The following is a 22,484-nucleotide window of genomic DNA, read 5'->3' as shown; positions in this document are numbered from 1 at the left end:
TTAATTACATCATTAGTTTCAGATGTACTGTTTTTAAATAATAAAAAAAAGGATGGACACCTGTGTGGCTCAGAGGATGAGCATCTGCCTTTGGCTCAGGTCTTGATCCCAGGGTCCTGGGATGGAGTCACACATCAGGCTCCCTGAGGGAGCCTGCTTCTCCCTCTGACTGTCTCTGCCTCTCTCTGTGTCTCCATGAATGAATGAATGAATGAATGAATGAATGAATGAATCTTAAAAAAAGAGATTTTATATATTTGCCGGGAGAGAGAGAGAACAAGCATAAGTAGGAGAGAGGGAGAGGGAGAAGCAGGTTCCTGTTGAGAAGGGAGCCTGATGCAGAGCTGGATTCCAGGACCCTAGGATCATGCCCTAATACAAAGGCAGACACATAACTGACTGAGCCACCCAGGCACCCCTGTAGTGTTCATTAATTCATCAGTTGCATATAACATCCAATAATCATCACATCACGTGCCCTACCTAATCCTCATCACCCATTTACCCCATCCCACCCACACACCTCCAGCCCAGCAACTTTCAGCTTGTTTTCTATAGTTAAGAATCTCTCATGGTTTTCTCCTTCTCTGATGACTTCCCATCCAGTTTTCCAAAAACTCCCTTCTGTTATGATCCTCTGCACAGTTTTTTATATTCCACATGTGAGTGAAAGCATACGATAATGGTTCTTCTCTGGTTGAATCATTTCGCTCAGCATCATACCCTCCCTTTCCATCCACATCAATATAAATGCTAAGTATTCATCCATTCTGATGGCTGAGTAGTATTCCATTGTATATATATAGCACATCTTCTTTATCCATCCATCTGTCCATGGATATCTTGGTTCTTTCCACAGTTGGGATATTGTACACATTGATGTTAGAACATTGGAGTGCAAGTCCCCCTTCAAATCACTACATTTGTATCTTTGGGGTAAATACCTAGTAGTGCCATTGTCAGGTCACAGGGTAGCTCTATTTTTACCTTCTTGAGGAGCCTCCATGTTGTTTTCCAGAGTGGCTGTACCAGCCTGCATTCCCACCAGCAGCGGAAGAGGGTTCCCCTTTCTCTGCAACCTCATCAACATTTACTGTTTCCTGTCTTGTTAATTTTAGCCATTCTGACTGGTGTATGGTGATAACTCATTGTGGTTTTGATTTGTATTTCCCTGATGCCAAGTGATGTGGAGCAGTTTTTCTTGTGTCTCTTGGCCATTTGGATGTCTTCTTTAGAGAAAGTTCTGTATAGATGTTGGAAACTAGCCCTTTATCTGATATGTCATTTGTAAATATCTTCTCCAATTCCATAGGTTGCCTTTGAGATTTGTTGACTGTTTCCTTTGCTGTGCAGAAGCTTTCTATCTTGTTGAAGCCCCAAGAGTTTTTTTTTTTTTTACTTTTGTTTCCCCTGCCTTTGGAGACATGCTAGCCCATTTAAAATCAGATAATTTGTTTGTTTCATTTTTACTATGCTATTGTAGGCGTTCCTTATATATGTTAGATGTTAACCCCTTATCTGTACATGGTCTGAAAATATTCTCTTCCATTTGGTAAGTGACCTTTTTATTTTGTTCATGGTTCCCATTGTTGTGCAGAAGCTTCTTAGTGTAATATATTCTATTTGTAGATCTTCATTTCTGCTGCCCAAGGTTTTTTTTTGTCATATTCAAGAAGTCATTACCAAGACCAATGTCATCAAGCTTTTCTCCTGTTTTTTTGTAGGAGTTTGTGGTCTTACATTTAAGTCGTTGATCCACTTTGAGCTGATTTGTCTATGTGTAAAGTAAGTGGGCAATTTCATTCTTTTGCGTGTAGCTATCCACTTTCCCCAATATCATTTGTTGAAGAGACTATATTTTCCCACTATATATTCTTGACACCTTTGTTCAAGATGCATAGACCTTATATGCATGGATTTAGTGCAGGACTCTCTTTTCTGTTGCATTGTTCTGTCTCACCGTCAATACTGTTACCTGACAGAGAGCTGGTTCTGAACACAGTTTTGGCTGCTCACACCCAAAAAATCCACATTTGCGAGTTAAGTAATGGGAGGTGAGGAAATGTTTCTATATTCAGGAAGCCACAATGCTGGGAAGATGGTGGACTGCTGTTTCAAACACTGTGTTCCCTATCCATGAGGACTGGGAGTGGAGGATGATTACAAGTGGAAGGCATGAGAGGGAGCCTGCATGCAGGAGAAGCAGGTGGGTGGAACTGGTTTCTGTGGACATGACCCTGAATAGACTTGCTGGCACGCAGGGAGGCTGTTGTCCAATGGAGGCAGGACTCATCACCTGGGAAAGTTTGGTCCTTCACTCCTCAAGGCCAGTGGTCTGCAAATCCCAAAGAAATTAGGTTAGTTCTGCTACAGATCATGGGACTTGGGTCAGCAAGCAATGGGGCACATGCTTGGAGCAAGTGAACACTTAAACCTGGTTGGATTGCTGTCATGATGCCACACTGCTTTGATGAGTGTAGTTTTGGAATGTAGTTTGAAATCAGCGAGAGTGATGCCTCCAGTTTTGTTCTTGATCAAGATGGCTTTGGCTACTTGGTGTATTTTGTGGTTCCATACAAATTTGAGAATTGTTTTTTTATCTTTCTCTGAAAAATGCTGTTGGCATGTTGATGGGGATTACATTGTATCTGTAGATCATGTTGAGTAGTATGGATATTTTAACCCAATTAATTCTTCCAATCCATGGAAAGGTAATATTCCTTTCTGTGTATACCAATTTTTTTTCATCAGTGTCTCATAGTTTTCTGTGTTTCTCTTTCTCATCCATGATTACATTTAGTCCAAACTATTTGTTTCTTTTCCTTCTTCCTTTTTTTTCACAGAAGACTTTGAATTATTTTACTTAGCTGTAAACAAGTTCGTTGCAACAAAATTTCTTTTGGTGTGACATGTTTTTCTACAGCAGGAAAATATTACTGTTCAATGTCATTGAGAATCTTCTACAGAAATCATGCCAATAGGGTGAGATTATCACAATGTATAGTATATTATTCCACTCTAAGTATATCATTTTCTGGTACACTTGCAATTTTAAAAGTGTACCAACTCACTTGGATAGTGTAGGAAGTAGGAAACTTCAAAAGCCATAGATACAGAGCTTAGGAAGGTAAAGGCTGTGAGTGTCCCTTTTCATTTAATGTATGCTTGATTTTCCAATCTTCACACATAAACAGGCAGTTCCTGCTATTCCCTGGGCCAATAAAAAACAGATCTTCCAAGGAATGGAATTTACTCTGACATTCTCATAGGTATGATGAAGTTTTTTCCAAAGCTAAGTGCCAAGATATCAGCAACTGTAACTTTGGGCAATGATCCAAACAACAAGCTCTGCTTTCTTGGTGGTGGCAAATGGAGAACTTTGTCTTGTTTTCTGTGAGTAGACACTGAAGCCACGATGTCTTTGTCTTTGCCTCTCTTCTAGTTGAGTGTGCTCTGCTTATTCCTTGACCCAGAATCTGTGGGGGTTGGGGGTTGGCTCCTAGGCTATATCTCTAGTCACCACAGAGCAGAGCTCACCTGCCTCTGCCACTATAGACAGGACTATTGCCTGCCTCCAGGTGCCTGCCTCCACCCCTCATGGCACCTCCAGAACAAAGTATGTCATTGTTTCTGATGCCATTATAAATGGGATGATTTTATTTATCTTCCAGATACTTTGCCATATGTTATTCGTTAGTGTATAGAAATGCACTGACTTCTGGGGAGCCTGGGTCACTCATTTGATTGAGCATCTTACTTTGCTATGGTCATGATCCCAGGAGCCCAGAATCAAGCTCCGCCAGGGGCTCCCTGCTGGACGGGGAGTCTGCTACTCCCTCTCCCTCTATCACTCCCCCTGCTTGTTCTCTGTCAAATAAAGAAAAAATAAAATAAATAATAAATACATAAATAAATAAATCTTTATAGAAATACACTGATATCTGTATATTGATTTTGCATCCTGCAGCTTCCTGATCTGTTTATTAGTTCTGACAGTTTTTCATGGAGCCTTTAGAGTTTTCTGTACATAAGATCATGTCATCTACAAACAGACAGTTTTACTTCTTCTTTTCTGGCATGAACATCTTTTATTTATTTTCTTGCCTAATTGCTCTGGTTAAGACTCTCAGTACTATGCCAAATAAATGTGGTGAGAATGAGCACCCTTGTCTGTTTCTCGTTCCAGTAGGGAAGCTTTCAACCTTTCATCATTGTGTATGATGTTCACTGGGAATTGCCATATACAGCTTTTATTATGTTGAGGAGTGGCATACTCTATATTTTTCTATACTTGTTATTTCTGCATACCTGTGTCTTTGCACAAAAAAAATTCCACTAGTCAGAAAGGGTTACACTCCTGCACTGTTGCTGGGAATGTAAATTGGGAAGCCATTCTGGAAGTCAGTATAAACGTCCCTCAAATTAAAAAATAGAACTACCCTGTGATCGAGGAACTTAGCTACTAGGTATTTACCCAGAGAAATAAAATACTAATTCAAATTGATACACACATGCTGATGTTGCTAGCAGCATTATTTACAATAGTCAAACTATAGATACAGCCCAAATGTCCGTCAGTTGGTGAATGCATAAAGATGATATGATACACACACACACACACACACACACACACATTGGAATAAGACTGAGCCACAAAAAGGAATGAAGCCTTGTAATTTGAAACAATGTGGATGGAGATTTAATGTATTATATAAGTGAAATAAGTCAGTCAGAGACAGAGAAATACCATATTATTTCACTCCTGTGGAATTTAAGAAACAAAGCAAATTAGAATAGGGAAATAGAGAGACACAGAGAGAGGCAAATGAGGAAACAAAGTCTTCACTATAAATAATAAACTGTTGGTTGCCAGAAGGGAGATATGTGGGGGAATGAGTGAAATAGGAGATGGGGTTAAGGAGGGCATTTGTTCTGATGAGCACTGGGTATTGTAAGAAAGTGTTGAATCACCATATTGTACAGATGAAACTAATATTACACTATATGTTAACTAACTGCAATATATTTTATTTTATTCTTTAAATTTTAAAGATTTTTTTCTAAATTTTTTTTATTTATTTATGATAGTCACACAGTGAGAGAGAAAGAGAGGCAGAGACACAGGCAGAGGGAGAAGCAGGCTCCATGCACCGGGAGCCTGACGTGGGATTCGATCCCGGGTTTCCAGAATCACGCCCTGGGCCAAAGGCAAGCACCAAACCGCTGCGCCACCCAGGGATCCCTAAAGATTTTTTTTTTGAGGTGGGGCAGGGCAGAGGGAGTGGGAGAGGATCTCTAGCTGACTCCCCACTGAGCACTGGGGCCTGATGCAGACCTTGATCCCATGACCCCAGATCATGAACTAATCTGAAACCAAAGGTCAGATGCTCAATTGACGGAGCCACTCAGGAGCCCCAACTAACTGGAATTTAAATAGAACCTTTAGAAAATGCCCACTCATCAATTTTTGTCACTAAAATAGTTACACTGGCATAAGTCTAGACAACTAGTTAAGAAAGGCCTCTTAATATGATGCAATATAAAACCCAAGAAGCATTCTTGATGAAAAAACGTAACTTGATTCTATTTAAGCTTTGGTATTCATTTTCCAATAAATGGGAAGTATAGGGTTTAGAGAACCAAGTGATGACACCATAAGGAAACAAAGTCAGAATATGGACATCCTATATGACAGCATGTCTGGTGGTCTTTTAAAGAGTTTATATTATAAAAAGTTGAGGAGGTAGAGGACCATTACATAGTGAAATGTTTTGCTTACTGAGTTTTCAAAAACGCCCATGAATCTGGCAGCTAGATCAGGAAACAGAACATTGTTAGCATCCAAGAAGTTCCAGCTCTCTTCCAGTTATAAATGCCTTCTTAAAAAAGATATATTTATTTATTTGTGAGAGCAGGGATGGGCAGGAGCACAGGGAGAGAAATCCACAAGGAGGAAACCTGGGTGGCTCAGTGGTTGAGCAACTGCTTTTGGCTCACGTCAGGATCCTGTGGTCCTAGGGTTGAGTCCTCCATCAGGCTCCCCACAGAGAGCCTGCTTCTCTCACTGCCTGTCTCTTTCTGTCTTTTTGCGTCTCTCATGAATAAATAAATAGATCTTAAAAGAAAGAAAGAAAGGAGAGAGAGAGAAAAAAAAAAAAAACAAGGAGACTCCTGACTGAACTCTGAGCCTCATAAGGGGATCTAACCCAGGGCCCTGACTTCATGACCTGAGCCAAAATCAAGAGCCAGCCACTTCTCCCACTGAGCCACCCAGGTGCCCCCCCATTTATACTCTTCTAGTGTTCAATCACCTTTGTTTTCCTGGGACAAACTGAACTTAGTCCTGGTCTACTATCTTATTCTATGTACTGTTGAATTTGGTTTGAGAATACCTTGTCTAGCATTTTTGCCTCTCTGTACATCAGGATGACTGGCCTGATACTTTCCTCTTTTTGTACATTGGTTGTTGGTCCTCTTTCCATTTAAAGGTTATAGTAACCTCAGAATGAGTTGGGGGATAGTCTCTCTTTTCTATGGATGAACTTGTCTGATTTTGAGACGATTTGTCTTGAAAGTTCTATGAAACTGATTAAACTTATGAAGTGGAAAATGTATTCTCTTTCCTTAAAATCTTTTCATATGGAAAATCTCAGATATACAAAGAGAGTTTGTATACAAACGTGTACAAATGGACTCTAGTTCATTATATCAGAGAGAATAGTATCCTGATAGTATCCTGAGCCCCCATGTACCCATCTCCAGCTCCAAAGTATCAACTCCTGTGAACCTTGCTGTACCTATCTCCCTTCTACTCCTCCACCCACTGGATCCAATATTAGAAATCATACAATATTGTTTGGAAACACTTTGTATGTACTTTTAAAATATTAGGCCCCACCAATTACAAAACATCAAACTTAGAGAAAGTTGCAAGACTATTAGAGGGAACTCTCATATATCTTTCATGCTTATTTACCAATGCCACATGTGTATTCTATGTGTATAGATGTAAATATATTCATTAGCATGCATACAAACCTTAATTTTATATATATGTATATATATATATGATTTTTTGATGAATCAAATGAAAGTTATAGGTGTCTTAATACTTCATTCTAACTTCAGCTGATATCTCATTAGAACCAGGATTTTCTCCTATATATCCAATGAATGATACTCGAGTTCCCCCAATTTGATATTAATACAACAATATAATCTACTATGATGTCTACATTAGCTTCCAGTTACTGCTGTAACAAATAACCACAAACACCACAGCTCAAAAGCAACAGACATTTCTTATCTTATGTTTTGGGAGGTCAGAAGTCCAATATGGGTTTTACTGAGCTAAAATAAAGATATTTGCAAGTCCACATTCCTTTCTGGAGGTAGATCCATTTTCTTGCCTTTTCCAGTTTCTGGAGTCTGCTAATACTCCTTGACTTGTGGTCTCTTGATTTGGGCTCAGGTCATGATGTCAGGGTCCTGAGGTCAAGCCCTGCACTGGGCTCCCTGCTCAGTGGGGAATCTGCTTGAGGATTCTTTCCCTCTGCCCTCCCCATTCTCAGGAGCATCTCTCTCTCTCTCTCTCAAATAAATAAATAAACCTTTAAAAAAAGATTTATTGGAATCCCTGGGTGGCTCAGCGGTTTAGCGCCTGACTTCAGTCCAAGGCATGGTCCTAGGGTCCCCAGGTTGAGTCCCACATTGGGCTCCCTGCATGGAGCCTGCTTATCCCTCTGCCTGTGTCTCTGCCTGTGTCTCTCTCTGTCTCTCATGAATAAATTTTTAAAAACTCTTAAAAATAAAAAAAATATTTATTTATTTATTCATGAGAGACATAGAGGGAGAGGCAGAGACATAGGCAGAAGGAGAAGCAGGCTCCCTGCAGGGACCCCAATGCGGCACTTGATCCTGGACCTCAGGATCACGCCCTAAGTGAAAGACAGATGCTCAACTGCTGAGCCACCCAGGCATCCCATAAATAAATAAATCTTAAAAAAGAAAGGATCTCACACTGGTGCTACTGCATACCTGAAGAAGGAAAAAAGTATGGACTGAAAAAGTTCTGAAGAAATAATAGTCCAAATTTAGCTTGAGTGAAGCCCGAACATGATAAGCATCACTAAAACACATGGCAAATTTCTGAAAACTAAAAACAAGAGAAAAGAATGTCTTGAAAAACAGCCAGAATAACAACCCATTGCATATTAAGGAACACTGATTCAAGTGACGGTAGGTTTTATATCTGATGGCATGGAGGCCAGAAGGAAGTGGCCTGTTTTTTAAGTGGAGGACAAATCCTGTCTCTGGCAAATGATCCTCAGGAGTAAAGGGGAAATAAGGAAATTTTCAGATGGAGGAAGAATATGAAAATTTGTTGCCAGCTGACCTGCTAAAAAGAATGGCCAAATGAAAAGATATCCAATTCATCCTTCTCCATTGCTTATGTTTGGTGTCCTATCTAAAGCTAACCCCATTTACATTGTTTTGAAATAACCACTTCTTTCACCCCTTTGGGGGCTCAAACTAACGATACTGACATCAAGAGACACAAGCTCCACTGACCAAGGCAGCCAGGTGCCCCAAACCAAATTTATTTTAAGACTATTTATTTTTTAGAGAGAGAGAGTGAGAGAGCACAGGAAAGAGTAGCAGAGGGAGTATCAGGCTCCCCACTGAGCAGGAAGGCCAATGTGGGGCATGATCCCAAGACCCTGGGAAAATGACCCAAGCTGAAGGCATACCTTTAACTGACTGAGCCACCCAGGTGCCCATCAAATATATTCAAAGATTTTATTTATTTGTTATGGAGAGAGAGAGAGAGGGAGGGAGCACAAGCAGAGGGAGGGGCAGAGTGAGAAGTAGGCCCTCCACTGAGGAGGGGGCCCATGTGAAACTTGATGGAGGGAGGCTTTACCCCAACCTGGGATCATGACCTAAGATGAAGGCAGACCTTAACTGACTGAGCCACCCATGAGTTCCACCCCTAAGCAAAATTAAAATAATTGAAATCAGAGAATGTTCTCTAAAAATAGTAATCATGGCTCCTGGGTGGCTCAGCGGTTGAGCAACCGCCTTTGGCGCAGGTTGTGATCCTGGGGCCCTGGGATGGAGTCCCACATTGGGCTCCCCACAGGGAGCCTGTTTTTCCCTCTGCCTGTTTCTCTGCCTCTGTGTGTCTCCCATGAATAAATAAATAAAATCTTTAAAAAAATAAAAATAGTAATCAAACTAGAAATCAATAAAAGAAAAATCTCCGAAACATTTGGAAAGTAAGATACATATACGTAAATAAACTATGGATCAAAAAGCTAGTCTCAAAAGAAATTTTAAAAATACACAGAATTAAATTAAATACACAAAAAGAATCTTCACTATTTGGGGGATGCAGCTTATCCTGTGCTGAGTGGGGAATTTGTGTTTTTTTTAAGCATTTTATTTATTTATTCATGAGAAACACAGAGAGAGAGAGAGAGAGAGGCAGAGACACAGGCAGAGGGAGAAGCAGGCTCCATGCAGGAAGCCATATGTGAGACCTGATCCAGGGACTCCAGGATCACGCCCCGGGCCAAAAGCAGGCACCAAACCTCTGAGCCACCCTGAGTGGGGAATTTGTACCCAGAAGTGAGGAAATATCTCAAATTGATAATCTAAGTTTACCACAAGAACTAGAAAAATAAGAGCAAAGGGAACCCAACTAAAAGCGAAAGAAAGAAAGAAAGAAAGAAAGAAAGAAAGAAAGAAAGAAAGAAAGAAAGAAAGAAATCAAAGAGAAGAGCACCCAGGTGGCCCTTATGTTGGACACTGTCAGTGGACAGAATGGACCTGAGCCCCATAGAAGGGCAGGGCTGGGTCCGTAACATCAGAGTTGGTTCTGTGGGTAGAATGTCTATGTGAAGGAGGAGATGGGGAAGGCTCTGAGGGGCCTAGTCTTTTCTCTCCCTCTGAGGGGTCACAGGCAGATGCAGGAACCCTCAAATGTTGGCTTCTACCCTGGGAGATCTTCAGGCTCCACTTGCCCTTGGGTGGAACGTTTGCTCTGCCCAGAAGGGCAGGCAGAGGGCAAAGGACTCTGACACCAGGCACAGGGCTCAGTCAGGAGGAGCTGGGGGAAGATCCCAGGGTTCTGCTCAGCCCTGCTGCCTGGGAGGCTCAGCTGGGGCTCAGGAAACAGGATGTTGTGCTCAGGGGGGCTGGGTGATGGGTAAGGGGTGTTTCCAAGGTCAGGCATGAAGGGTCAGAAGTTCATCATGAAACATTCCTGCCTTCAGTAGGCAAGGGAGTGGCTTGAATCTCAGGGGGCAGGTGGTCTCCCAAGAGGCTGGAGCAGACTCCCAGCTGCCCTGAGGACACACTCTGGAGGCAGCCATCAGCCATGCAGGGAGCTGGAATAGTTGTGCCAGAGAGGAACATCCACACATGTGTAAGGTGTTTAGGATTGAGAGATGAGAGCAGAATCGGGTTGTCCCATGAGAATGCTATTTCTGCCTCACTGCACTCTCTTCTGCAGAACAGAAATGGGCAGCCTCTCCAGCAGTCCCTCATCGCCTCCTCCCTGCTCAAGTCCTGGGAGGAGGAGGGCTGAGACGCTGTCCATGGTGCTGAGGACCCTCAGGCCTTCCCAGGGCTTGGGAGCCTTGATCTTCTAGGTGTGTCTGCTTTCTCCCATTCTTTTTTTTTTTTTTCTTCATTCTTAACAAGGAGCATGTGGAGATGGACTGGCCTCTGTCTCCACCACCTAGGGCAGTGAGGGTGCTGTGCATATCACTGGAGGAAGTGACTCCACAGTCAGATGACCAGGTCCAGGCTGCTCACCAGCAGTTTGTAGAGAAGGTTGATGAACTTGACCAGAATTGATCCATGTCCCTGAATATCCTCAAGGTTTATTGCTGATTCTCTGGCTCAGATAGCGGCTCCCAATACCACTTAGGTCTGAGGTCTCAGGAGGGTCCATGCAAGGAGCAGCACCATGGGGAAACTAAGAAGCTACTTCTGCTTTGGGTTTAATCTGGCAGTAAATGTTTGTGTCAGGGTGTTGTAATTCCTGTAAAACAAGAAGAAGCCTCTGAACCCCTGTAACCCTCTTAGAACATATCTGGGAGACTTTCAGGTTCCAGGCATAATAGGGCTGCTCTCTGGGAGCCTGGCTGTGTGGCAGGTCCCTGCCACAGGCCCCTTCTTTCCCCTACCATCCCCTACTCTGCTTTACTCTGCTGTTTCCTGAACCTGAATTCACAGCCAGGGGTAGGCTAGAGGCATATCTTCAGCCCCTTGGGATTTAGGAACCAGAACATCCATTGCCCTACTCACCTGGTAGATAGAAACTGCTGCCATGGGGCTGGACAGTGAGTCCTAAACAGAAGAGAATGGGTGCTGATAACAGAGAAGGAGTGACCAGATCTGCCTCTTGAGCAGCCTTCTCCAAGCCTGCTAACCCAAACCCCTGTCCCAGCCCACTCCCCACTGCATTCTCTGCCCCAATCCTGTTAGCTCTTGACCCCTGGCTGATGCTCTCAGTGCCCATCTGCCCCTGGATGACCTCCAGGGTTCACACTCGGCCAGGGAACAGGGAAAACTCAGTACATGGTGGGGGCTGGTCCTGCCCCAGGAGAGGGTTGATCCATTCTTTGCTGGAATGAGGCTTGCCTTGTCCTGGCTACTGAGGGACACAGGGCTTGTGTTGTCCTGTGGAATTGATTGGTGGCCCTGCATCGAGCCTGCACAGCCTGGTCCCCAGTGGAAAGAGAGAGGGGGAGTGAGCTTACCGGGGATGTGTTGCTGCTGGCTGGACCATGGCCTGAGAGCAGAGACAGGAATTAGCACCCAGGGCTGTGAGGAAGCTTGAGCTCACCTTCCCAGTCAGGGACATGTCTTTAGCTCTCAGAGAACCACAAAAGGAGAACCTCCCAGGGAGAGACTGATGGTCCATTTTAGAGCCCAGTGATGGCCAGGTGCTGACTAATGATCAGATTTCCAGAGGTCAGGGATTATAGGTAGTGGAGGTACCCTGGCTGAAGCCCCAGAGAAAGAGTCAGAAGCCAAGGGGGTGACTCCAGGAGTGGACATTGTGGGGCAGATCTATGGGGCTCCCAGTACTACCAGGGTTGAACAATACTCACGGGCAGTGGATGCTGGATGCCAGAGCTCTCTGACATCATGCCAGGCACTGGCCCTAGAAGAGATCATGCTTATGGGTGAGGGGTGCAGGGTGAAGTCACAGCATTTGGTGTCAGAGCAGGGGAAAAGGAAAATCCTCATTCAGGCAGGAGTTCAAGAATTCCTCTCTCCACCACTGCTGATTAGGAAAGCAAGGGCCCAGGAGAGGGGAAAGGAAAGGCCTTGGGAGCACATCTGTCCCAGGCCCAGAGGGGAAGATCCGCAGACAATGAAATCTAGGAGAAATTGTCCTGAAAAGGGATGGAGGACCCAGGAGAGGAATCAAACGTGAGGGTTTGACTGAGCAGAAGGGGAAAGGCTGCAGGTGTATGTTCAGGACATGTGGGGAGCCCTATGCTGGATCCCTGATGTGGTCAGACCCTCACTCCCTCAGGCCAGAAGATGCTGTAATGTGACAACAGTCTTTATTTATTCCATCTCTATCTGCCTGGAAGAGGCATAAAGCATGTCACAGGATCTCTCCCTGGATAAGCCCAGGTTCTCTGATCTCACACAACAGAGGCTCTGATTCCCGTATCTTCCATTTTGGGGGATGACCCTGCCTGGCCTGGCAGGTTATTCCAGTCTCCCTTGGGTGGCATTGGCCAGGACCACCCTCATATCCTGAGGTCACAAATCCACCTCACATGGTGTATAGTCTTAAATAAACTATGGGGAGGTGCTGTTATTGATCACTTACAGCATTGCTGTAGATTTGATAAGTGAACCAGGACAACCCTGAGGAGCTGTTTCCTAGTTGCCCCTAATTTATAACCAAGGAGGCTGTGAATGAAGCACCCAGGTCAGCAGGTAGTCAGGAGGGAGCCTGATGCAATGAGAGGGAAAACCCAGGGGGCAGATGGGAGGCCTGGAAGAGCCAGCCCAGAATCATGGGTCAGGACAGGGTCTTCCTGTCTGGGGGTGAGCTGTGGGACAGGATAAGTTTGTGGGAAATGCCATCGTACCTTCCAGTCCTTGTGCAGAGCAAGAGACACCCCAGGGCAGCCGTGAGTGCTATTCCAAGCAGAACCCCAAGTGCAGTGCCAATGATGGACCTCACAGGGAGGCCTGTGGTGCTTCTTTCATCTGAAATAAGAAGAAAAAGGGAGGGGAACGAGTCCCAAGTTGAATCTGGGGACACCAAGAGGGGCGGTGGGGGAAGGGCCTGCTTAGGGAGTAAGGCAAGGCCACTGAGGTCTGGGTGGTGTGTGTGTGTTGTCACCACAGAGTCCTCACCCCCGACTGCTTCACCATTTCTGTTCCTCACAGTGAAACCTTGGACTTTCTCTAATCTTTACATTGTCCCCCCACCTCTGGGACTGTTCATCCTCTCATATTATACCTCTTCCTCTCTGTCTTCCTTTTTTATCATCATTGTTGGTCTTAAAGGAAGGCCCTTACCTGTCCATTCAGTACTGATTAAAGAGAATAACATTAGCTGACTGCTTTTGAGGTCAGCTCTGTGCAAGGCACAAGAGAAATATTATTTCATCTGCTTCTTCTCCTGCCATGAGGGGCTGGGTATCATCCCCACTGTGCAAAATGAGTATCTGAGCGTTTAAAGGGCTTATCCAAATCAGTAAAGGTCACAGAGCTGGAACTTGATAATACAGCACTTAATCTCAAGTCCACGTGACATTACAGCTAGTAACAAAAACTTAATAAAGGAAAAATACCTCTAAATTTCATTGAGTCCTAAATCTGTGTATGATACTATCTCAGGATTTCATCTCATAAGCTCAATGAAATTTAGCAGGTTGAGCATCTTGCCTGATGTCCAACAGCTGATACATATCAGAACCAAAATGCTGACAAGATTAATTTAATTCTGGAGATCTTATTCACATTGTCCTACACACTATGAAGGAGGTTCTCGCCTTCTCTGAGGCTGCATCTGTTTGATATCCCCTCCCAGCAAAATATACTGAAGGAAGGGTGAGTGGTCAAGGGTCACTCACAGATCACATCCAGCTTGATGGGGTCACTTTTACTGGAACTGACGGGGTTGGCGACCTCACACTGGTAATTCCCAGAATCCTCCCTCTTGACAGGGTGTATGGTCAGGTTGCTGTTGCCCTGGGACAGGTTCCTTCTCTCCATGAGCTTTAGATTCTGGCCATTCAAAAACCACTGGATAGAGACCCCCGCATTACTTGTGGAGCAAGTCAGGACCACAGAGTCCCTATTTTCTGTGACTGTGATGTTGGTGACCCAGAGAGAGGGCTTTGGCACTGGCTCTGCAGAGAAACACAGGAGGTGATGAATGAGAATTGGCCTGAGGCCACACATCTTCCTCTGAGATCTCATCCATCTGAGAGCCCCAGCAGGCTCTGTAAATGTACTCAAGAATATGGCTCTCCTGTCTGCAGAAGGATAAGTGTCTTTTTTCAGGTGATGCTCTATAAGGAGAGGGCTTCACCCTCCACCATCCCTCACATTCTGGTCCTCAGTCATGTGTCTGCTCCGCCTGGATGTCTCTGTAATATCAGCACCAGGAATCTCTTCCCTTCACATGGCCAGCAACCACATCATCAGGGGAAAGATTCCTACTTCCTGACTTCAAAGTTACAGTAACCACCTTAACAGGAGTGTGATATAAAGACATAGAGACAAATGGAATAGAATAGGCACCCCAGAAACAAACTCTGTCATATGTGGTTCAATGATTTCAATAAGGTTGTCATGACCATTCAATGGAGAAAAAATGTATTCCACAAATGGTGTGGGAACACTGGATATCCATGAAAATGAATGTAGTTGGATCTGACCTTATACCATGTACAAAAATTAACTTCAAGTGATGAGACAATGAGAAGGAGGCAAGATGGCAGAAGAGTAGGGGTTCTTGTTTCATCTGGTCCCCTAGACTTAGATAACTTTCAAACCTTCCTGAACACCTATGAATTCAACCTGAGGTATAAAAAGAGAACAGCTAGAATGCTAGAGAGAAAAGTGATCACTTCTTACAAGGCAGGAAGGCAGAGAAGAGGAATGGAGGGGATATATCAGAAGATAACCAGTGGGGGAGGGAGCCTTGGAAAGTCACTGCAGGAAAACAGTGCAGTGCAGAATTGGAAACTTTAGAAATCTGCCCCTGAGAGAGTCTTCCCTGACTGGAAAGGGCTCAGTGGGGGAAATATAGCAGAATCGCAGGAGGAGCAGTGAAGTCTCAATATTCCTAGAGACACAGTAAAAATAGGGGCACCCAGGAGAAAGCTTAACTGGTACCATAAAGTGCAAACTGCAGTCGGATTGCAGTACAGGACTGGAATGCAGCAATCCTCCTGGGGCATCTGGGAGAGGCAGGCTGGGAAGTTTGCCTGGCAGTGGACAGAAACAGGCTATCCTCCATCCCTTCCAGGGGCACAAATCCAGCAGCACAGCACTTTCTGTCCCAGGGCCAGGAAACATACAGAAGCTAGCTATCTTCCATTCCCTCTGGGAAAGGAGGAATGAGGAGTGCACAAGACAGGGAAAGCTCTCCTGCTGCTAGGCCCCTACAAATTTCTACAAATCAGTGCCCCCATGCATGCTCCCGGGAGGAGCTAAACCAGTATGCACTGAGAGACTGCAGCTTGGTACACCTGGGGAGCTTTTGCCTTCAGGGCTGGAGATCTGGCCACTGCCCTTTCTTTTCTTTCACCTGGGAGGGGCAGGGCCTCTGGGAAACAAAGGCCTCACAGGACAATCAGCTTCATGCCAGGCCAAAGGCAGGGCATCTCTGTCCTTGACACCTGAGAATCAGTGCAGCAGGCCCTTCCCCCAGAACAGCTGGAAGAACAGGGGAATAGCAAATTTACTGACCAAGCAGCACTGGAAAGCTCCATAACTGAGGGAAAATAATTTCTAGAACTTGAGGTTTTTCCCTTATAAGTTGTTTACCTTTCCAGTTAAAAATATCCAATATTTTTTTTCCTGCTATAACTCCGATATCTTATCAACTCTTCACTTTTAAGTTTTTTCCTTTTTGACTTTCATTATTTTTACAATTACATGCTATAGATATATTCTTAATTTTTGGATTCCTTTCAACATATTAAATTTAATTTTTGTAGATATATAAGTTGTGGGTTGGGTTTTTTTTTTAGCCTTGTTTTGTTTTATAATTTTGGAATTTAGTACCTTCTAACATACAAACCAAAACACACTCAGAACCAAGTGAAACACCATGTTGGTTCATTCTGTGAGATTATATCCTCTCTTCCTTCCCATTCTGCACCCCCCTCTTTTATCTTGTTTTTGTTTCTGTGGTAACTGTTGTGTCTCTATATAAGTTTTTGCTGCTTTATATAAATTTGGAAATTATTACCTCTTTTTTTTAAAGATTTTATTTATTTATTCATTAAAGACAGACAGAGAGAGAGAAAGACAGAGACAGAGACAGAGACACAGGCAGAGGGAGAGGCAGGCCCCACGCAGGGATCCCAATGTGGGACTCGATCCCGGGACTCCAGGACCACACTCTGGGCTGAAGGCAGGCACTAAACTGCTGAATCACCCGGGGATTCCCCAAGCACCTTCTAACATACAAAACAAAGTACACTCCGAAGCAAGAGGATTACCCTCTTGGTCCACTCTGAGACTATATTCTCTCTCCCCAACCACTTCCTCCCCACCCTTATTTTTTAATTTTTTACTATTTTAAAATTTTTTCACTTTCATGGGGTTTCTTTTCTTTTCCTTTCTTTTCTTTTTCTTTTCTCTTCTGCTCCCTGACCTCTTCGGAATTGTCTAGGGTGTGTTTCCTTTAGGTTATGGTTGTTATTTTTGACGCTGCTCCCTCATACAGCCATTCTGCACTGGACAAAATTACTAGAAGGAAAAATTGACCACAAAAGAAAGAACCAGAAGTAATACTCTCTGCCACAGATCTAATGGATATGGATTTAAGTAGCATGTCAGAGATACAATTCAGGGATACAATTATAAAGTTATTGGTAGCTCTTGAAAAAAGCAATAAAGGACTCTAGAGATTTTCTTACTGCAGAATTTCGATCTAATCAGGCCAAAATTAAAAATACTTTAACTGAGATGCAATCTAAAGTGGATGCTCTAACTGCTGGGGTTAATGAGGTAGAAGTGAGAGTGACATAGAAGACAAGTTGATAGAAGGAAGGAAGTTTAGGTTTTGAAAAAGAGAAAAACAATTAAAAACCTACAAGGAGAGGCTTCAGGAAATAAGTGATAGTTTGAGAAGGAATAATATTCACCTCATTGGGATTGCAGAAGATGTGGAGAGAGGGGACCACAAAGTATATATGAACAAATTATAGCTGAGAACTTCCCTCATCGGGGAAAGGAAGTGGGCATTCATATCCATGAGATAGAGAGGAGCCCCCCAAAATCAATAAAAACTGATCAACACCCCGACATATAATAGTGAAGCTTGCAAATTTCAGAGATAAAGAAAAAATCCTAAAAGCAGCTCAAGACAAGAGATTCTAATTTATATGGGGAGAAATATCATATTAGCAGCAGACCTATCCATGGAGACCTGGCAGGCCAGAAATGGGCTGGCATGATATATTCGGGGTACTAAATGAGAAAAACATGCAGCCAAGTATACTTTATCCAAGAAAAAAAAATACTTTACCCAGCAAGGCTCAATAGAATAGAAGGAGAGACAAAGAGTTTCCAGGATAGACAGAAACTGAAAGAATATGTAACCACCAAACAAGCTCTCCAAGAAATATTAAGGGGGACCCTATAAGTGAAGGAAAAAGCACCCCAAAAAAACCAATCCTCAGAAACAGGGACTGTATAGGTAATACTATGGTACTAAATTCATCTCTTTCAATAGTTACTCTGAAAGTGAATGGGCTAAATGATCCAATCAAAAGACTCAGGGTAACAGACTGGATTAAAAAGCAACCCATCTATATGCTGTCTACAACAGACTCATTTTAGGCTTAAGAACACCTCCAGATTGAAAATGAGGTGGTGGAGAACGATTTACCATTCAAATGGTCCTCAAAAGAAAACTGAGGTAGCAATCTTCATATCAGATAAATAGATTTTAAACCAAAGACTGTAATAAGAGATGAAGAGAGACATTATATCATACATAAAAGGTCTATCCAACCAGAAGACCTAACAAGTATGAATATTTATGCCCCTAATGTGGGAGCAGCCAAGTATATCTACCAATTAATAACCAAAGTAAAGAGATATATAGATAATAATATATTAATAGCAGGAGACTTCAACACAGCATTCTCAGCAAAGGACAGATTTTCTAAGCAGAACATCACCAAAGAGGGGATCCCTGGGTGGAGCAGTGGTTTGGCGCCTGCCTTTGGCCCAGGGCACGATCCTGGAGACCCGGGATCGAATCCCACGTTGGGCTCCCGGTGCATGGAGCCTGCTTCTCCCTCTGCCTGTGCTGCCTCTCTCTCTCTCTCTCTCTCTCTCTCATAAATAAATAAATAATAATAAAACATTAAAAAAATGAACATCACCAAAGAAACAAGGGATGGGCACTGAAGGGGGCATTGATGGAATGAGCACTGGGTGTTATGCTATATGTTGGCAAATTGAACTCCAATAAAAAAATATACAAAAAAAGAAACAAGGGCCTTAAGTGATACACTAGACTAAATGGCTTTCACAGATATATACAGAACATTCCATACTAATTCAACTGAATGCACATTCTTCTCAAGTGCACATAGAACTTTCTCCAAAATAGACCACATACTGGGACACAAATCAGGTCTTAAATGATACCAAAAGATTGGGATTATCCCCTGTATATTTTCAGGCCCCATTGCTTTGAAACTAGAACTCAATTACAGGAAGAAATTTGGAAGGAACTCAAATACTTGAAGGTTAAAGAGCATCCTACTAAAAGATGAATTAGTCAACCAGGAAATTAGAGAAGAATTTAAAAGATTTATGGAAACTAATGAAAATGGAAGTATAAGTGTTCAAAATCTTTGGAATATGACAAAGGCGGTCCAAAGACTGAAATACATCGCAACACAAGCCTCCCTCAAAAAATTGGAAAAATCTCAAATACACAAGCTAACCTTGCACCTAAAGGAACTGGAGAAAGAACAGCAAATAAAGCCTAAACCAAGCAAAAGAAGAGAGATAATAAAGATTAGAGGAGAACTCAATGAAACAGAGACCAGAAGAACTGTCAACAAAATCAGGAGCTGGTTCTTCAAAAGAATTAATAAGATAGACAAACCCCTCTGAAGACTTATTAAAAAGAAAAAAGACTCAAATTAGTAAAATCACGAATGAAAGAGGAGCAATCACAACCAATACCAAGGAAATACAAATGATTTTTAAAATGTATTATGAGTAACTATAGGCCAACAAATTAGGCAATCTGGAAGAAATGGATGCATTCCTGGAAACCGACAAATTACCAAAACTGAAACAGAAAGAAATAAAAAACTTGAACAGGCCAATAACCAGTGAGGAAATGGAAGCAGTCATCAAAAACCTCCCAAGACACAAAACTCCAAGGCCAGATGGCTTCCCAGGGGAATTCTACCAAATATTTACTTTTTTTGTATTTTTTATTGGAGTTCAATTTGCCAACATATAGCATAACACCGGTGTCCAATCCGTCAAGTGCCCCGCTCAGTGCCCGTCACCCAGTCACCCCATCTCCCTGCTCACCTCCCCTTCCACTACCCCTTGTTCGTTTCCCAGAGTTAGGATTCTCTCATGTTCTGTCTTCCTTTCTGATATTTTCACTCATTTTCTCTCCTTTCCCCTATAATCCCTTTCACTCTTTCTTATATTTCCCATATAAATGAAACCACATAACGTTTCCCCTTCTCCGATTGACTTACTTCACTCAGTATAATACCCTCCAGTTCCATCCACGTCGGAGCAAATGGTGGATATTCGTTGTTTCTAATGGCTGATTAATATTCCATAACCACATCTTCTTTATCCATTCATCTTTCAATGGACACTGAGGCTTCTTCCACAGTTTGGATATTGTGGACATTGCTGCTATAAACATCGGGGTGCAGGTGTCCTGGCCTTTCACTGCATCTGTATCTTTGGGGTAAATCCCCAGCAGTGCAATTGCTGAGTTGTAGGGCAGTTCTATTTTTAACTCTTTGAGGAACCTCCACACAGTTTTCGAGATTGGCTGTACCAGTTCACATTCCCACCAACAGTGCAAGAGAGTTCCCCTTTCTCCACATCCTTTCCAACATTTGTTGTTTCCTGTCTTGTTAATTTTCCCCATTCTCACTGGTGTGAGGTGGTATCTCATTGTGGTTTTCATTTGTATTTCTCTGATAGCAAGTGATGCGGAGCATTTTCTCATGTTTGTTGGCCATGTGTATGCTTCTTTTCTACCAGACATTTAAAGAAGAAATAATACCTATTCTACTAAAGCTATTTCAAAGGATAGAAAAGGAGGGAATACTTCCAAACTCATTCTATGAAGCCAGCATTACCTTGATCCTAAAACCAGACAATGACCCCACCAAAAAGGAGAATTATAGACCACTTTTCCTGATGAACATGGATGTAAAAATTCTCACCAAGACACTAGTCAATAGGATCCAACAGTACATTAAGATGATTATTCACCACAACCAACTGGGATTTATTCCTGGGATGCAAAGGTAGTTCAACATTCATAAAGCAATCAATGTGATAGATTACATCAATAAAAGATAAGACAAGAAACATATGATCCTCTCAATAGACGCAGAGAAAGCATTTGACAAAATACAGCATCCATTCCTGATCAAAGCTCTTCAAATCATAGGGATAGAGGGAACATTTCTCAATATCATAAAAGCCATTTATGAAAAGTCCACAGCAAATATCATTCTCATGGGGAAAAACTGAGAGCCTTTCCACAAGATCAGGAACATGACAGGGATATCCATTATCACCACTGTTGTTCAACATAGTACTAGAAGTCCTAGCCTCAGCTATCAGGCAACAAAAAGAAATAAAAGGCATTCAAATTGGCAAAGAAGAAGTCAAAGTCTCCCTTTTCACAGATGACATGATACTGTATATAGAAAACCCAAAAGATTCCATCCACCTGAAGACTGCTAGAATTCATACAGCCATTCAGTAATGTGGCAGGATACAAAATTAGTGCACAAAAATCAGCTGCATTTGTATACACTAACAATGAGACTGAAGAAAGAGAAATTAAGGAATCAATCCCATTTATAATTGCACCCAAAGCCATAGGATACCTAGGTATAAACTTAACCAAAGAGGTAAAGGATCTATACTCTAAAACCTACAGAACACTTATGAAAGAAATAGAGGAAGACATAAAAAGATGGGAAAACATTTCATCTTCGTGGATTGGAAGAATAAATATTGTGAAAATGTCAATGCTACCCAGAGCAATTTACATATTTAATGCAATCCCTATCAAAATACCATGGACTTTCTTCACAGAATTGGAACAATCTTAAAGTTTGTATGGGACCAGAAAAGACCCCAAATAGCCAGATGAATGTTGAAAAAAAAACTGGGGGTATCACAATGCCTGACTTCAAGCTCTATTACAAACCTGTGATCACCAAGACAGTATAGTACTAGCATAAAAACAGACACATAGATCAATGGAACAGAAGAGAGAACCCAGAAATGGTTCCTCAACTCTATGGTCAACTCATCTTCGACAAAGCAGGAAAGAATATTCACTGGAAAAAGGACAATCACTTCAATAAATGGTGTTGGAAAAAATGGACAGCCACATGCAGAAGAATGAAACTAGACCATTCTCTTACACCAGACACAAAGATAAACTCAAAATGGATGAAAGATCTAAATGTGAGACAAGATTCCATCAAAATCCTAGAGGAGAACACAGGCAACAACCTTTTTGAATTTGGCCACAGAAACTTCCTGCAAGACATATCCACGAAGGTAAGGGAAACAAGAGCAAAAATGAACTATTGGGACTTCATCAAGATAAAAAGCTTCTGCACAGCAAAGGAAACAGTCAACAAAACTAAAAGACAACCTACAGAATGGGAGAAGATATTTGTAAATAACATATCAGATAAAGGGCTAGTACCCAAGATCTATAAAGAACTTATCAAACTCAACATCCAAGAAACAAACAATCCAATCATGAAATGGACAGAAGACATGAACACCCATTTCTCCAAAGAAGACCTACACACGGCCAATAAGCACATGAAAAAATGCTTCACATCACGTGCCATCAGGGAAATACAAATCAAAACCACAATGAGATACCACCTCACACCAGTGAGAATGGGGAAAATTAACAAGGCAGGAAACAACAACAAATATTGGTGAGGATATGGAAAAGGGAACCTTCTTGCACTGTTGGTGGGAATGTGAAC

At 42.5% G+C, this 22,484-nt stretch overlaps 1 protein-coding gene across 1 annotated transcript in view; it reads right to left on the bottom strand.

The window, feature by feature from the left end:
• Positions 1-8,562: 8,562 nt before the first annotated feature.
• The window catches only part of CD177 (CD177 molecule), a 38,100-nt gene continuing 24,178 nt past the window's right edge, over positions 8,563-22,484 (bottom strand). The window contains exons 11-16 of the mRNA XM_055311966.1: positions 14,121-14,399; positions 13,128-13,248; positions 12,126-12,178; positions 11,772-11,803; positions 11,317-11,358; positions 8,563-11,050 (exon numbers count right to left, since the gene is read on the bottom strand). Coding sequence (XP_055167941.1) covers positions 10,985-11,050; positions 11,317-11,358; positions 11,772-11,803; positions 12,126-12,178; positions 13,128-13,248; positions 14,121-14,399 — 593 coding nt within the window. The 3' untranslated portion in view covers positions 8,563-10,984. The remainder of the gene's footprint in view (positions 11,051-11,316; positions 11,359-11,771; positions 11,804-12,125; positions 12,179-13,127; positions 13,249-14,120; positions 14,400-22,484) is intronic.

Source organism: Nyctereutes procyonoides, unplaced genomic scaffold, assembly GCF_905146905.1.
Source record: "Nyctereutes procyonoides isolate TBG_1078 unplaced genomic scaffold, NYPRO_anot_genome, whole genome shotgun sequence".
Lineage (NCBI taxonomy): Eukaryota > Metazoa > Chordata > Mammalia > Carnivora > Canidae > Nyctereutes > Nyctereutes procyonoides.
Note: the sequence above shows the minus strand (reverse complement) of the source record. Positions and strands in the feature narration are given on the sequence as shown.